The following is a 16,640-nucleotide window of genomic DNA, read 5'->3' as shown; positions in this document are numbered from 1 at the left end:
GGAATGCAAGCTTATCAAACTACATGGTGGTTTTTATGCATATTTATATATATTCATGGGTGCTTATTTCATATTCTCAATTTAGTTCAGTTTTATTTTGTTTAAATGGAAGGCAGCCGATAAGTTAGCATTATTAGCTAAATGCATGTGATTCAATGAAAACTATTGAAAACATAGATAAATACTTAATTGATCCCCAAGGGGAAATTCAAGAACGTTATGCTAATGTTACATGTTAAGACTGTAAATTGTGTGGAACTGAATTGTGTAGTTAGACCATTAAAACGGCATCATTTTCAGTGTTCTGTTTTTTTGGAGGGGTGGCCCTAAAAGGACATATTGATGATGCAATAATTTAACAATTTAGCTAAACCCCTCCCTCTTAAAGGAGTACTCCAGCCGATTCCAACATGCCTTCACACCCTTGATGTAGGCCTACATCTTCCATGGATGCCAGAAATGTAAAAATCCTGTCAACCAAAATTTGAGGTTTGTTTTTGAATAGGTTGGAAAACTACAAGCATTGTGAGAAAGCAGCTTTATGGAGTAGATTAGCACAATATACATTGTATTTTTTCACTTACAATAACAGGCGTTTTAACTTCAGCTCATCTCTCTGGCTAAACAGTTGCGCTAATTAGAATCCACTATAGCCTAGATGGAAATATGTGGTGGGACAGTTGAGGCATGGCTTCAGCACAGTCGGCCCACTCTGCTCTCTGAGAGTTTGAGAGCAGAATATTCCCCTCAAATGTTCATGATTTTGAAGCCTAATTTAATATATTTGTCAGTTTTTATTCATTCAGACTGGTTAATGACACCCTGTTCTATGATGTGACAAACTTAAAATAAACACATATTTTTGGTTTACAGGGATCTATTTGATATCAACAGTTAGTAGCCTACTAATAAGAATCAGCTGTTTTAATGAATAGTTACAGCAAATATGTGGTGAGCCTAGGCTAGAAGCGTTCCGTTTTTGTGACTGAGTGAAGCTGCAAGAGATGGTTCATGTTGCGTACCCCTCATCATTTTCATGATGAAAGCACACATCTATTTCTTTGTTTACATGGACTTTAACTGGACATACGAAATGGTTGATTTCGTATGTCCAGTTAAAGTCCATATAAACAAAAAAATAAATGTGTGTTTTCATGATAAGCACACAAGACGTGCTTTTCTAACTTAACGCGTATGAATGCAGACTATTTAACCTAGCCTACCTAAATCTGGCCACTGCATGTTAACACGTGTGTTACTAAGCGTGGTGTTGCTATAGCAACAGTCAAGGGCTGTCCTACTGTAGCAGATTAGCAGCATAGAAATGGATCACTGAAAGAATAACTTGAACACGTAGCATAGGACATTTTATTACAATCCCCTCTGTTGTCACCACTGAAAGCGTTTATCTATATGGAAATGTTCTCCAGATAATTTTGAAGAACCTACAACACCAAGTAACGTGGGTGAGTGAAAGAGTTGATACTTCGAGCCAGCTAATGTCGTATTAGCATAGCCAGTGGTTGCCAAGTTAGAGCTTGTTAGGATACTTTGTAACCACTTGTGCGACTTTGTTATGACGCTAACGCGAATCATCCAGTTGTTACAAATTAACAACTTTCCACGTGCCATTAAGTTGAGACATCTGATTTGATAGCATGAATATTGAGAAAAATCTCAATATTGAGAGTTTATGATTTCGCAATTCGGTGTTTAGACCAGCACTCGATTAGGCCTACGACAAGAGAATTGTTTAACAAAAAGACTGTCCTAAACTTTTCAAAGGTTATGGCAAAATTATTGCATCACGCTTACTTACTACTGTAGCCAATCTCCTGTGACTGGTAAAATCAGTCATTATGTCCCGGCAGAGTTGTCGTGGGTTCTTTCTGTAACGGATAACATTAGCCTAATGTGTATTACACTTCTGTAATAATGTAGGATATGTATTGTGCTCTATATTGTCTTATGACTAAAATGTGCTTCTTTTTGTGATTGATAGCATTGTGCTCTAGGCTAGTCGTCTATGATCCATCATAGCCTACTTCTTTTTGCACAGATTTTGGCAGCTCATGGTGCAAGCTGAAGCACTTCTCTAATTACCTCCGACAAATATCAGGGATTATCCCTCTCAAGTCCTCCCCTACACTTCTCCTGATAATCATTTTCTCCCTGTGTTGGCTAAGTATCAGGTGTTTGTCTTCTGTGTGTCTAATTGGTCACACAATCCTCACAGGGGCTCAGTGTGTCAGAGTGTAAGTGTATACAAGCTGGGGCCACCCCAGTGCTGAGGGGACAAATTTGCTCCATTTTGTCAGGGATTACATACCAGTGGGGGGCATGTGGGCACAAATGCTTGCCTCAGTCGGGGAGGACCAGTTCCGAAGGTCCAGCTGAAACTTGGGGACCAGGTCAACCCCACCTAGGCTCTGAAGAGTGGGGAGTCCATCTGCATCATTCTCTTCCTGTGATCCATCCTAAAGGTAAATGTTGTTTCAAATGATTGAAGTTAACACAATATGGAAGTCTTTACCCTTGAATGTGTGTCCTTCTGATGCATATTGTTTGATGAATTTGTAGGAGTGATATGGTTAATGTTAATAGTAGTTTGCACTTGTGTTGACATGAGCCATATGTATACAGACTTGAATGGTGGCATGTCACACTAGTTCCTGTGCAGGATCATCTGAGAAGGCACATTATGGTGTAGCCTAATGAATGTCAATTATCTGTCAGCTACCATCCATACTCTCTTTAGATAATTATCCCTTAGAAAGGACTCATGCATTCTTTGTGTGTTCACGTGCGATTGTGTCAGTTGGTTGCATACTACTACACCCAGAGCCTGTAAACCAATAAGCGCCATTTATATAAGGCTGGTAATTTGAACATATAGATCCTTAAAGAAATCCAATGAGTGCTTTGTTGTAACACTAGCCACCCCCTTGTGAGGTCAGTGGGCCGTTGCAGCCTAGCTCCCTGCCAAGAGTTCAAGGCCAGGATTATCCAGCTCGCTGGCTCAGAATACCGTTACCCAGCACCCAGGCCTCCTGCAGACATCAGGGATGTTCCCCTCCGTGCCCTCCCCTACCTGTGCCTCCCTCGCTTGGGCGCATTGAAAATTATCTGCCGTGGTAATGACCTGAGCCGCACCTGGTTGATCTCGGCTGCTTTGACAGTGGTCAGACAGGGCGGGCAGTGTCCAGAATGACAGCTTGATCCTTCAAGGGTATAAGGTTCACTGTCTGAAGTTTCCTTCTGTCTAAGATAATGTCAGTCTTGGAGCATTGTGTGAAGGCAAAATAGACCTCTCTAATCACTTAGAATCTGTTCAAGTGAACATGCAGGTCTGCATTATGATTTGTTTTGTTTTTTTGTGTGTCTCCTCAAGTGCAAATGTAGGCCAAGCCTGTTGTTTGCATACCTCTGTGCATGCTTACTCTTGTATGACTGTGTGTAATGGGTTGGTGACAACTAGATTACTCACCTGAGGAGAGAAATGGAAATAGAAACATGATGCTGCAGCCCCCTCTCTGGCACACTACATGGCGTACTCTGATAGGGTTGATAGAGTTTCATTGTGTGACCGTGACTTCACATGAAAGCCGAAAGCGACGGGTTGTTCGCCTGTCATAGCAAAATCTCATTTTCACAAGTCCCGTGAGTAGTTACCGTGACGAATGCAGTGCCTGTGCTGTGCACTCTCTCTGTACCCCCCACATGTTTTATTAAATATTTTCACTGCGCTGACACCCGAGCCTGATGGCCTTGTTGAAATTACATGCTGACATTATTCCAGATAAACATTATTCAGGATGGGCACTTTAGAAGATTGTTGAAAGGTCATATGCAGATTAATCGTTATTTCACAGTCTAGGTGCCCATAGTCCATTTGACCACTTTTACTGTAGCTGTACATCCAGATTCGTATTTTTGTTTGTCAGATAGGAACATTGACCAGGTAGCCAAGAGGCCCTTAATCTGTTTGTTTATGTGTTTCAGACACACAGTTCATGAGATAACAATTTAAACCATCTCTAATCCATGTAACAGCAACCAATCCCATTTCCTTGAATAGGAGGTGGATTAATCACTGTGCTATTTTGATCAGGCAGTTCTAACCATGAGGTGCACTGCTTCAGGTCTCTCATGACTTATTTATCTTACCTTATTCAACTCTGTATGGTTTTTCATCCATATAATGCAGATACAAACATACAAACTGTATAGTTACCACTGCTTGTTTGGTTTGCATGGGTAGTAGTTATTCACAATATGCTCTGCTGGTTGTTCCGTAGAATGGGCTTGCCCGTACCAGACGGGTCAGAGAAGGACGCCCAGGTGGAGCCCTGTAAGGGGGTGGTTGATGCTGGAGAGGAGGGGGAGGGATGGGGCAGTGACAGCCAGCCAGAGGCCCCCAGACCTCCATCCATAGATGGCAAGAGGAAAAAGAAGAGGAAAAAAAGGTAGGCTACACTACTTTAAATATTTAAAGTAGAGTACTGTAGACTATACTTAATATACTGTTTTTTTTAATTGCCTCACCTAAATATTGTAGCCTGGCTATCACCAGAGTGATTCTCAAAGGAAAATTGGTTGGAGAAATAAATGCTTGTTCCCTTCTGATTTCCAAGGGGCGTAACCAGCAGTGAAATTAAACTTAAATTGGTACATTAAACTCTTACCATATCTTTTACAAACAAACATGCATTCCTAAGGTATTTCCTGTGGCACAGAAAACAACATTGAGCACTCTAGGAACAGATATATAAAGAACCATTAGCTACACTAGCTTCATTATCATGGTATCATATCCGCCACTGAATAACCACAAACACTGAGGTCCTGACAGCTGTGCCATCAGTGAGAATGATGAGATTGTTGAGTGCCTCTGTGCGGATTGAAGATGGGCAGGGAGAGGAGGAGGCACTAGGGCCTCCCAGCAAGGCACATGTCTGTCCCACTGTCTGCATCTTCTCTTCCAGATGACTATGGATAAATCTCACCAACTGCAAGTACGAGAGTGGTAAGTTAACTAGCATTTAGTGATGCTTGTATTTCATCAAACAATTTGTACCGAGATGTCTTTTTTTAGAATGTTTTGGCAGATTGTTAGTTTGTTGTCACTATTTTCTGTATTCCATACGTGTATAAGTGTTTTGCCATCATAAAAAAAGCTTTTCTGTTAGCCAAACTGACCTTAGCACTATAGTTGCATCAGTCAGCATTAGGATTCAAGGATTGGAGGATTTTTATTTGTCACATACATAGAGATACTGATGTAAAACATGTAGTGAAATGGCATTAACTGTGTAATGCTGCATCACATGCTTTGTTGTAAAGGATGGAGAAAAAAAAGGGATATAAAACATCATTGGTGTCCATATAAGTACATATACGTGTTTGGTCACAATGATCTCTGGTGTTAATTTAACAATTCCCTCTTTATTGATTAGTCCGTCGGGCTGCCCATAAGTACGGGCTAAGGGAGGCTGCAGAAGGAGAGGACTGGACCTTGTTCTGGACAGACTGCTCTGTCTCTCTGGACCGGGTCATGGAAATGAAACGATACCAGGTACTAGCATCTTCCTGGAGTATTGGTCTGGTGTCACCATTGCTCATGGCTGTGTGTACAGATGTCTTTGCCAGATCAGCGTTGTTTGATAAGTCTTCTCTTGTCTCATATCACCCCTCGCAGAAGATCAACCATTTCCCAGGCATGAGCGAGATCTGCAGGAAGGACTTGCTGGCTCGCAACATGAACCGCATGCTGAAGCTTTTCCCTAAAGACTACAACATCTTCCCCCGCACCTGGTGCCTCCCAGCTGAGTGAGTAAGCAGCTCAGCTCAGCAAAGAATATGAGTAAGGGATAAGTATAGAACGCCGGTCATTACTGGGAAATAGGTCCCGACAGGGCGAACTGGACCCTGACGCGCACCATTATGAAGAGCCGTGTAATAAACTATGATAATAATGATGATGATGTATGTAATAACTAACATAATCTAAATGGGTAGTAACTTGGGTAGTTACAGCCATATATCTTTAGAAAGTCTGGTCACTTTGTAAGTACTTAAAAAGACAGCGAGACATCTAAATTTGACCAGGCTATGTGATACAAAGACATTAAACATTGAATGGACAGAAGAAATAAAGAAAGAGCCAAGCTCAAGGACACCACTGGGCTGTGGTTTGATGATCTAAACCAGTGAAATCTAACCCTCACCCACCCTTTCTCACACACACACACACACACACACACACACGCACACACGCACACACGCACACGTACATGTATGCACGCACATACTCCTTGCAGTTACAGCGACTTTCAAGCCTACACGCGAGCCAAAAAGTACAAGACGTACATCTGCAAGCCGGATTCTGGCTGCCAAGGCCGAGGTATCTTCCTCACCAAGTCAAGCAAGGACATCAAGCCAGGGGAGCACATGATCTGCCAGGTGTACATCTCCCGGGTGAGATTACACTTTTCCTGCAGACACCTTGGTGCTGCAGTTTTGTTGGCTCATGCATGCACAAGCACATTTGACCCACGCATCTCATGTATTTGCTATGTACCTTAGATTAATGTGTATAGCTGCATGATGATGTTAAGCCATTTTCAGTCATTTTGAATGAATCAGTGTTTTCAATTAAAAAAACAATTGTTTTTCAGAATTATACAAAAAAAACTTTCACATAAATGATTTGTTTCTTCTCTATTCAATATTGGAATGGAAAGAAATTCTCAAATAATTGTTGTTCATGCACAATACTTCATGTTGATTCTAAAATTGATGAGGCCCATTCTCTGCACGCAGCCTTTCATAATCGACGGCTTCAAGTTTGACCTTAGGATCTACGTTCTAGTGACGTCCTGCGACCCCTTCCGTATCTTCCTGTATAAAGAGGGCCTGGCTCGCTTCTGCACCACGCATTACAATGACCCCGTCGGCAGCAATTTGGTGAGCGCACCGCCATTTTCACACCTTAACAAATTAAATATCACAAATTTTAATCCCGGTTTATATCCATTTGAAATGTAATACGTTAGCTCATGTCTAGATTAAACAGAAACTGACATAGTGCTGTTTATCTCTGTGTACTGTATTTTTTTGTTTACACTTTTTTGTTTCATTGACAGGGTGATGTTTGCATGCATCTGACCAACTATGCCATCAACAAACACAGTGAAAACTTTGTACGTGATGATGACACAGGTAGCAAGAGGTAATACGCGCACCAGTATGTCTACACCTGTGGGTGACTCAAAATGTTTTTCAGTGGATGTAATCCAGTATAGGATTAACATAGAGTAAGTATTTTCCATTGTTCTGCATTTGCACCTAGGAAACTGTCCACCTTCAACAAGCACCTGGAATCCATGTGCTACAACACAGAGAAGATGTGGCTGGACATCGAGGACGTGATCATAAAGACTCTGATCTCTGCCCACCCCATCCTCAAGCACAACTACCACACCTGCTTCCCAAACCACGCCGCAGGCAGCGCCTGCTTTGAGATCCTGGGCTTCGACGTGCTGCTGGACCACAGGCTGAAACCATGGCTGCTAGAAGTAATGCCACTTCTTTACCTTTCTTGAGCATGCTCATGTGTGTGTTTGTCTGTATGTGAGTTTTGTCTTTCTTTTAATTATAAAAATGTAATCATACAGTATGTGTTGATGGATACTACTAACTTCTTGAGCTTGTGCATATGTCCAAAATTTAGGATGTAGAACTCTTTTTTTTTTTTATGGATGTTCACTTCATGGTCTTCTGTGTGTGTGTGTGTGTGTGTATGTGTATGTATGTCTGTCCACACAGGTCAACCACTCCCCCAGCTTCACCACTGACTCTCGGCTCGACCGGGAGGTGAAGGACGGGCTCCTGTACGACACCCTGGTGCTCATTAACCTGTGCGCCTGCGACCGCCGCAAGATCACAGAGGAGGAGAAACGCCGCGTCAAGGAGAGACTGCAGCAGAATCGCTCCAGAGAGGCCAGGTGATCATCAGCGTCCAAACACACACACATTACACAAACAAGTACAAAAATATATACATGCAGTATATTCACATGCTAGTATATCCAGAACACACACACTCATAATAGACAGCATAAAAGCTCTCTCAAAATCATTTAGATTCCACCAATATTTATGCTGAAGTCATCTAAGAACATATCAGTGATGTTTTTTTTTTTGTTTGTTCTTTTCCATCTATAATCACCCTTAAACACATTCAGACTTAACTAAATACTGTAACTTTACATAAATACAGTACATTAAATACAGTAATCTTACCCAATTCTTACCTTGTCTCTCTCTCTCTGTGTGTGTGTGTGTGTGTGTGTGTGTGTGTGTGTGTGTCAGGAGTGAGGAGCTGCGTCAGTCGCATGCGGCCAGCGTGGAGCAGATGGAGAGGTACGAGGCCAAACACATGGGGGGCTTCCGGCGCATCTTCCCCCGCGAGGGAGACGAGAAGTATGAGAAATACTTCAAGCACAGCAGCTCGCTCTTCCAGGAGACAGCTGCCTCCAAGGCCAGGGAGGAGTGTGCCAGGTTCGCCAGCACGCAGACACACACACACACACACACACACACACACACACACACACACACACACACACACAGTCAAACATACTGTATATTTAGCCATATACTAGTAGGACTCAGGCAGGCAGCTGTTAACCACGCTGTTATTACACGGCTCTTCATAATGCTGTAAAATGCTCCATTCACTTGCCTTTATAACGTTCGGTGGTCTGCTATTCCTCGTCAAGGAAAATGGGTTTTGTGCTTGATATTCACGTCTTTCATATCACTCCGCTAGTAGTCCGGTCACTTCTTGCATTGGAACTTCATTCAAAAGTGAAAGCAGACAGTTGATCAGCTGTGTTCTAAAGATTGTTTGATTCAAGTTCAGCCACGATGAAACGTTAACAAATAAATATAAAGAGTCATATCTTGTGGAGTTTATTTTTCGTTTTGAAGTAGCCATGTGACAAACGGGATAATGTATAGAACGCCGGTCGTTATCGAAAAAATAAGTCCCTTCAGGACGAAACAAGACCCCTCCGCTGGCATTGTCGGGACTTATTTTCCGAAAATGACCGGCGTTCTATACATTATCCTTTATATCAAAAAAGGTATGAGGATTTAGTGATGCTGAACATTCTACCCATTAGTTTGCAAGTATTCAGAAATACAGAGTGGGTTTGTTCTGGCTGCATACTCGTGTGTGTCATTGCATTGTGTCAACCAGTGTTTCTCTGTGTGTGTGTGTGTGTGTGTGTGTGTGTGTGTGTGTGTGTGTGTGTGTGCAGGCAGCAGCTGCAGGAGCTGCGTCTGAAGCGGGAGCAGAAAGAGCATGATCAGAAGACGGGCCGCAGGAAGGAGCTCCAGGGAGAGTCGGCTGGGGAGAAAGCCAAGCCCCACAAACTCCACGCTCGCCTCTCCCACTCCAACCCCAACTCACAGCAGCTCAACGTGAGTCCTCTCTCTCTCTCTCTCTCTCTCTCTCTCTCTCTCTCTCTCTCTCTCTCTCTCTCTCTCTCTCTGTGCGTAGGTGTGTGAGGGTCTGGAGGGCTGTCTGTGTGTGCATGTGTGATTGTTTCTGTCTGTGAACTTGTGCAGTCTTTCTAAAATTTGTATTTGTTCTTTAAGTGAATTTATTGTGTTAAAGGCAAATTTGATGTCATTGAAGGGTTTTATTTTTCGTCGCATCATGTCTGCAGTACCTCTTGTGTCCGCCAGGGGGCAGCAAATCTGTGCCGCTACTAAAGTGCTTCCTCTCTCTTCTCCAGCTTCTGACGATCCCCCCTCTCCCTCCCCCTGGGGGCAGGTCATCCTCTCAGCTGGACCTATCAGATGAGGAGGAGGTGGAACGCTTCAGTGGCCTGCGCCAACGGGAGAGCCTGCTCAGGGACCTCGGCGTGGTCGACCAAGTGTACCAGCTCCTCCAGGGATCCAGGCCTCCGCCCCCGCCCTGTCTGGTGGAGCATCCCCAAAAGCCCCACTACCACGACCACAAGTCCAGCAAGGTGAGAGTGCCGGGTCAGCTCCATAGAAGATCAAGGGTCAAGGTCCATTATCTTATTTCTTTTATTTTCTTTACAAAAATCCAGAGCTGTTAACTTAATGTCTCTCCCCTTTAACGTCTTCCCCTATAAATGGGGATACTCCGTGAACCACCCACATCCTTTAGGCACCATAGAAATACTCAACTTATTGATTTTGTCTCGGATGATTTATTTTTTTAATACATCAACAATATACCAGTGATATTACAGTTGTAACTAGAAATGCAATTCCGAGGAATTACACGAGGGGATGCAGTCTGCTGGTTAGGGTGTTGGTGGGGCTGTTGAGCTTACTGCTAGCTGGTTGGTAGGGTAATTGTGATACCTGCAAAGGTGCTTTTGGAGTAACCAAATTTGAATCTTGTGTGACATGGCATTCTTGAGATATCATACTCAAGGTTTTTTTGACCTTGACATTTGACCTTCAACCTCCAACTTCAACTCACTTCATCTTTGAGTCCATAAAAACACTCGTACCAAACTTGAAGCATGTACGTCAAGCCGTTCTGGAGATATAATGCTGAATGTATGAGATATGGCTGGGACTTTTATTTTGACACACAGGAAACACTTTAACAGGTTGTGTAGTTCAGGTAGAGCTAGATTGTATGCTTAGAAGCTGAGACAGTTGAATTCCTCAGGTGACACCTGTGCCAGAGAGGGTTAAAGCGGAGCGAGAGGCGCAAACGTTCGACAATTTCCGCGTTCGATTATTGCAAGGGGGAGGGGGGAAAATCCCCCTTTATGCAGACCAGAGTAAACCCTCGCTGCACTAATGTCAATGGAGACTTGTGGAATTTTACCAATAAATTGGTCATTATATCTTTCTGGATTTGTTGAGGGTTTTTTGGAACATTTTGTCATAATCTGTAAGTGTTTGGGATCATGTCAAGCCTAAAAGTGTAATTTAATTTAGTGTTCGGATTTGTAATAAAATAACTTAATATCAGACCATGCTGCTGCCAGTTACTGTCCAGTTGTTAGCATGCTAGCTAGCCTCTTAGCTAAGGTAACATTTTAAACGGAGAAGTGTAATTTCTTTGAAATGACAACTAGCTGAATAACATTACTGACATTAGTTAAAGTGGATAGTTTATACTCAAGCGAATTTGGAACAGTATATTAAGTTTAAGCGAAGTCCTTCAACTACTAGTCACTTGTTAGCGCATATCTGTATTGCCATAGCTACTCCCATCCACTTGTATGGCGTTTTAAGCTAGCGTTAGCTAGCTAGCTAGCTCGGTACACATGACTAATTAAATTATTTATATAATGTCCTAAAGAATGATTCATTGGTATCATACATGATTATAGACAATGATATTGTGAACACAATTATGTTTATCTGTTCTTATTGCTTATTAAGAGACAAAGTTTATTTAGTGACGTAAGGTGACACTCCCACTTATGCAGACCGGAACTGTCCCATTTTGCTCCCATAGTAACGAATTACGTTGCTCTATCTTGCTAGTAATCAAGGATCTTTGCCTGTGCCAGTGTTCTGATTAGCCTGGGAACTGCTCTGAGAACTACTTAACGAGCAGAGCTGGCTCTATTATGACATCACAGCCCCCATTCAAGTCTATGGGGGAAAAATACACTTTTAATTACAAATATCTCAAAAAGTATAAACTTCTCAAAAATGAAAAACGGATAGGACGGTAAAGCCTTGGAAGATCTACGGAACGGTGCTTCAACCAATTTGTACGTTAAGCGGTTTGGGCTGAATAGCGCGCACAAAAAGGTAAAAAGAAAAATAATAATAACTAGAAAAGCATTTCCTGAAGGAAATACAGTGCATGAAAATGCAAAAAATATCATGTAAAATATGCAGAGTAAAAACAAACTATATTGGTTGCTAGGTAGATGAGATTTAATATAGTTGGAATGACTGAACAGTTAAATAGGTGGGTAGTTTATATGGTTAAATTATTTGCTTGGTAGATAAGGTTTAATATAGTTGGAATGACTGAACAGTTAAATAGGTGGATAATTGAAATGGTTAAATTATTTAGGTAGATAGTTGACGATAACTGACAGTTGAAATGGCTCTAATGTTTGCTAGCAGTTATGCTAACTATGTTAACAAAGATAATAATGCTAACCAAGTTACTTAACTTAGTTAACTTAGCTAATGTTTTTATTTTTAGTAGTTATGCTAACTAGCATGCTAACTATGCTAACATGTGACTTAGCTAACCTAGCTAATCATTTTTAGTAGCTATGCTAACTAGCATGCTAGCAATGCTAACATGTTAACTATATCAACCATGTGACTTAGCTAACCTAGCTAATGATTTTAGTAGCTATGCTAACTAGCATGCTAGCAATGTTAACATGCTAACTATGCTAACATGTGACTTAGCTAACCTAGCTAATCATTTTTAGTAGCTATGCTAACTATGTTAACTAGCATGCTAACATGCTAACTATGTTAACCATGTAACTTAGCTAACTTAGCTAATCATTTTTAGCAGTTTTGCTAAAAATGCTAACAAGGTTAGCAATGCTAACATGCTAACTAGCTACAGTGGGTAGGAGTCATAGTTGATGACAAGTAACAGTTACAATGGCTGAACAGTTAAAAAGTTCAGTAGTTTAAAGGGTTACATTGTTTAACAGTGAAATATTGTAGTGAGGACTTTTATTTTGAAACAGTTTTTGGCAGAGGAAGCAGTTGAACAGGATGTGTAGTCTTAATAGGGCCAGTTTGTGTGCTTAAAGCCTGAGACTGGCTGTTGATCCAGGTGGCCTGAACACCTGCCATAGGATTCTAATTGCTTAACGGCCGTATTATGATGTCACAATCGGCAATGTTAAGTCTATGGGGATTTTTAAAAAGTTAGCTAAAAGTTTGTCTTTAATAGTTTAAAAAGTATAAAAGTTTCAAAGTTGAAAAGACATAGCAGCTTGGTCCGTTTGAATACCTATGTTACAAAGTTTGAATGAAGTTTCTAAGTTATTGCGTACGGAAAAAGTGGTAAGCGGAATAATAATAAGTTGTTGTTGTTGTTGCCTTGGAAGAACAGTACAGTGCATTTTCATGCACTGTAATAAGAAGAAGTTTTGCCTAGGAAGAACAGTACAGTGCATTTTCATGCACTGTAATAATAAGAAGTCTCCGGATTTTAATAGAGGGAATGCATCCCCTCTAATGAGTACTTCTGAAATAAATATTACCGCATTTGAGAAAGCTGTAGACATGTTGTCATTCAAACATGACAATTGCCATTTTGCTGTGGATGATTGCCACAGGTGTTTTCACTTGTCTACATGAAAAAAGGCAGTTGATATAGTTTGTGGTATTAATGTTTTCAAAATTCATACTCAGATTTTTATATCGAACTATAAAAAATATTTTTATAGTTGGATATAAAACTTAACTATACTGAATATAAGTTAATTATGCTAATTAATGTTGTAAATATGCAAACAATATTAAATGTCTAATAAATGTAGTATATTTGTTGTCCACTGTACACTGTTTTAGACATTGTGGATGTTCTCCTGTCTCCCCAGCTGGCGGAGTTCCTGCGGCGTCAGAAGCAGCCGTGTGCGCTGATAGAGCGGCCGGTGGTGCCGGGGGCCAAGCCCTGCCTGCAATACATCCCCTCACAGCTCATCCAGCAGCAGCAGCCGCTGCCGGCGCACTGGCCCTGGACCCCGCTGAACCGCGGCGGGTTGCACGTGGGGTCTCTGCACAGCGACCCCCCCTTCCTGCAGCACTGCGGCCCAGAGGAGGACGCAGGGCTGGGGGAGCTCTGCTTCGCGGGAGACCCCAAGAGGTCCAACAGCACACAGCGCATGCCGTGGACTAGTGAGTAGCTCAAACACATGTCACGATATGCCAGAAATCCACTGGACTCTTTATGTAGACAAAGATTTTTGTCAGTGGGACTTAATAGTAATGTTAGTAAGCATCTCCTAACTATAAAATGGAACCATTTTCTGTAAAGCATTAAGCCATGGAAATGTCACTGCAATTTGTTTATGTGAGCAGTAATTTTAAATAACAGGCTACAGGCATTAACTCAAATGTAGAATTTCTTGTGGGCTCTTTTCTTATTTGGATGGACTGAAGAAAATCCTCCTAATGGCTTTGGTAAGTTTGACTGCCAGTGAAGTAATTGAGAAACAACTAACTAGGAACCAGAATATTTTATAAAGGGCGCATTGACATATGGAGTATAAAAAATCCTAAAAAATTATAGCAAATTGCTCAAAGCACATGTATTTTGTGTATGCACTATGAGATAATGGATTTGAAATGATAAACATTATATCGTAACACCCCCAATTATCACCACTTTTGTTCAGTAATTCTAAAACAACAATGTTTTTTAACACTTCAAAATAACATTTGCTAAATGAACCTTACATTTTTCAGTAGCCATAGGTGTGTAGATTTGAACAAAATCTGGTTTGGTTCTTAACGGGAGCATTTACTGCATGAAATATCCGATTTTGTTTACCACGCTCCGAGTTATAGTGCTGGCCTGATAGGTCGCCTATTTACGCCGTTTCAACGGCACAAATAACGGTTAGACCGAGAATTCTTGACATTAAATTAAAATTGGTTGTGTAAACAAGCGGTTGTGTACACGCAACCTTACAACACTGTTTACAGCTCTTTGAGTCACGGTAAAATGTCATTTTTGGTACATAGCTAATTTAGATACACCTATGGTGTGGGTGCTTGCGTTTCTTTAGGAGTCCGCCGTCTTGGTTTGTATAGAAATGGATATTAAGTGACACATACACGCAAGACGGCGAAAATACAGGACCGACGGTAATAGGGGGAGTTCCGATAACTGTTTTTCACATCACACATTTCGCTTTTCACGTCATCATTTCTACTGGCGATGCCAGTTGGAAAGCATATGGTGTTTTACCTCTTTATTTATTCACTCTCTTTTTGCTTCCCTGTCGTCTCTTTCATCTTTGCTGGCATTCCCCCCTTTTTCTTACCTTATGTCTCCCTCCCTCATTGTCCTTCACTTGGATTGTCCCTGCTATGTCACTACGGCCTTAGTTCTCTCCTTCCCTCCTTCATTCTCAAACTAGAATATGTTCCCCATTCTGTCACCATCACAGAACAAATGATGCTTTATTTGAATGAATGAATAAACTCACTGCCAAAGCTACAATCCAGAAAGAATGTAGAGTGTGTATATTATTGATGTAAAACAGACATTTAGTAAGATGTAGTATTAATGAAGAAAACAAATGTGTTTTTGTCCTTTTTTCTGATTCTCACTCTTCCTTGGTGGACTCCTCAGTCACAGCTCGGCAGGGCAGTATGAGCTCCTCGTTCACCGAGGTACGGGCCCGGACGGCCGCCGCCTCCCAACTGGCCATGGGTCGGATGCCCTGCGCCGCGCTGACCCGCTCCGACTCCCGAGCCCTGCAGGACCTCTTCATCATCTCCACGCCCGCCCCCCTGGTCCCCCGGCCCGACCTCTCGCACAGCCTCCGCCGCCGCCGCCGCAAAGTCCCCCAACATCAGCAGGAGCGCTAACACCATGCACACCCCACACACACACACAAACACACACACATATACATAACACCAGGAGGAGTGTGGGACGAAGCAAAGGGAAATATTCTGCCAAGAGAGAGCTGAAAGTCACCCTGAAGAAAGAGTCTCTGCTCTCTCATCGTGTTCTGGAAATACTCAGCAGATATTGTTCTAACGTAATGTAACACAAAATTTATTTTTACTCTTTCAATAAGCTGTGGTGAGATTTTTTTTTTACTAAAAAATGAACTAATGCACATAAATGCATTTGCACACGTAAGAAAATGGGCCTTAATACTTCTTCAGTTCACTGAGGAGTTTTTTTTTATTTATGTGAATTTCACTTGAGTCTACCGAGGGGCAGCCTGAATGTGAATTGCCCTCAGACCAGCCTTTTGTGTGTGCTTTCTCTCTTACTCACTGTGCACAAACATCCTTCAAAGCATATTACCTCACTTGGAGCCACTGGCAATAAACCACTCAAATAAATCTCATGAATGTAGGCATCAAACACTGTTGTTTTGTTGCTTCACTTTTGCTTCAAGAGGTTGGTCATGGAGAAAGGGTTTAAGAGGTGGTGGGAACTAGACACAGTCGTATTCCTTTCAGCTAAACTGTTTCTGTATTTTGGTGTGTGTGTTTCAGAAAGAATATTAATTTAAGGGTGAGATGATGGTACAGTATCTAATTACCAAATTATATGAGGCTGAGTCTGCATTCTGCCCTCATTTGCTTTAATTTAATCTTCCACTTTAATTTACTCTCTCCAAAAGGAGCTGATCATCTAGAGCAAATAAATCACATATTATTAGCCTATATAAGATGGAAAGATTCCTATATATTTTATTTTAATTCAAACAAACTGCATTTTTAGTTTTCGTTTTAAAATTCATTATTATGCATATAGCCTATGTTTAAGAAAAAAGTCAGTGCCACCAACTCTTACCACCTGCATAGCCTATGTATGCTAGGTTCATTGAAAATTTACTCAAATTTTGGATATTAATTTCGTTCATGTTTGGTCCCATTGTTTTCTGTTA

At 41.5% G+C, this 16,640-nt stretch overlaps 1 protein-coding gene across 2 annotated transcripts; it reads left to right on the top strand.

The window, feature by feature from the left end:
• Positions 1-1,278: 1,278 nt before the first annotated feature.
• On the top strand, positions 1,279-16,111 carry ttll6 (tubulin tyrosine ligase-like family, member 6). 2 transcript variants are annotated; one of them, XM_042083787.1, is made up of 16 exons: positions 1,279-1,466; positions 2,319-2,483; positions 4,299-4,466; positions 4,989-5,026; positions 5,457-5,575; positions 5,699-5,829; positions 6,321-6,477; positions 6,823-6,966; positions 7,146-7,231; positions 7,352-7,577; positions 7,828-8,006; positions 8,374-8,562; positions 9,327-9,489; positions 9,807-10,043; positions 13,602-13,899; positions 15,362-16,111. In XM_042083787.1, the coding sequence occupies exons 3-16, from the start codon at positions 4,300-4,302 to the stop codon at positions 15,598-15,600; spliced, it is 2,373 nt and encodes a 790-aa protein (XP_041939721.1). In that variant the 5' UTR covers positions 1,279-1,466; positions 2,319-2,483; position 4,299; the 3' UTR covers positions 15,601-16,111. The 2 variants fall into 2 exon arrangements, with proteins under 2 accessions (XP_041939721.1, XP_041939722.1); XM_042083788.1 differs by lacking the exons at positions 1,279-1,466; positions 2,319-2,483 and having other exon boundaries at positions 4,400-4,466; positions 4,986-5,026.
• The last annotated feature ends 529 nt before the right edge of the window (positions 16,112-16,640 follow it).

This window comes from Alosa sapidissima, chromosome 24, assembly GCF_018492685.1.
Source record: "Alosa sapidissima isolate fAloSap1 chromosome 24, fAloSap1.pri, whole genome shotgun sequence".
Lineage (NCBI taxonomy): Eukaryota > Metazoa > Chordata > Actinopteri > Clupeiformes > Clupeidae > Alosa > Alosa sapidissima.
The sequence above is the reverse complement of the archived record's forward strand: the minus strand, read 5'-3'. Positions and strand labels throughout refer to the sequence as shown.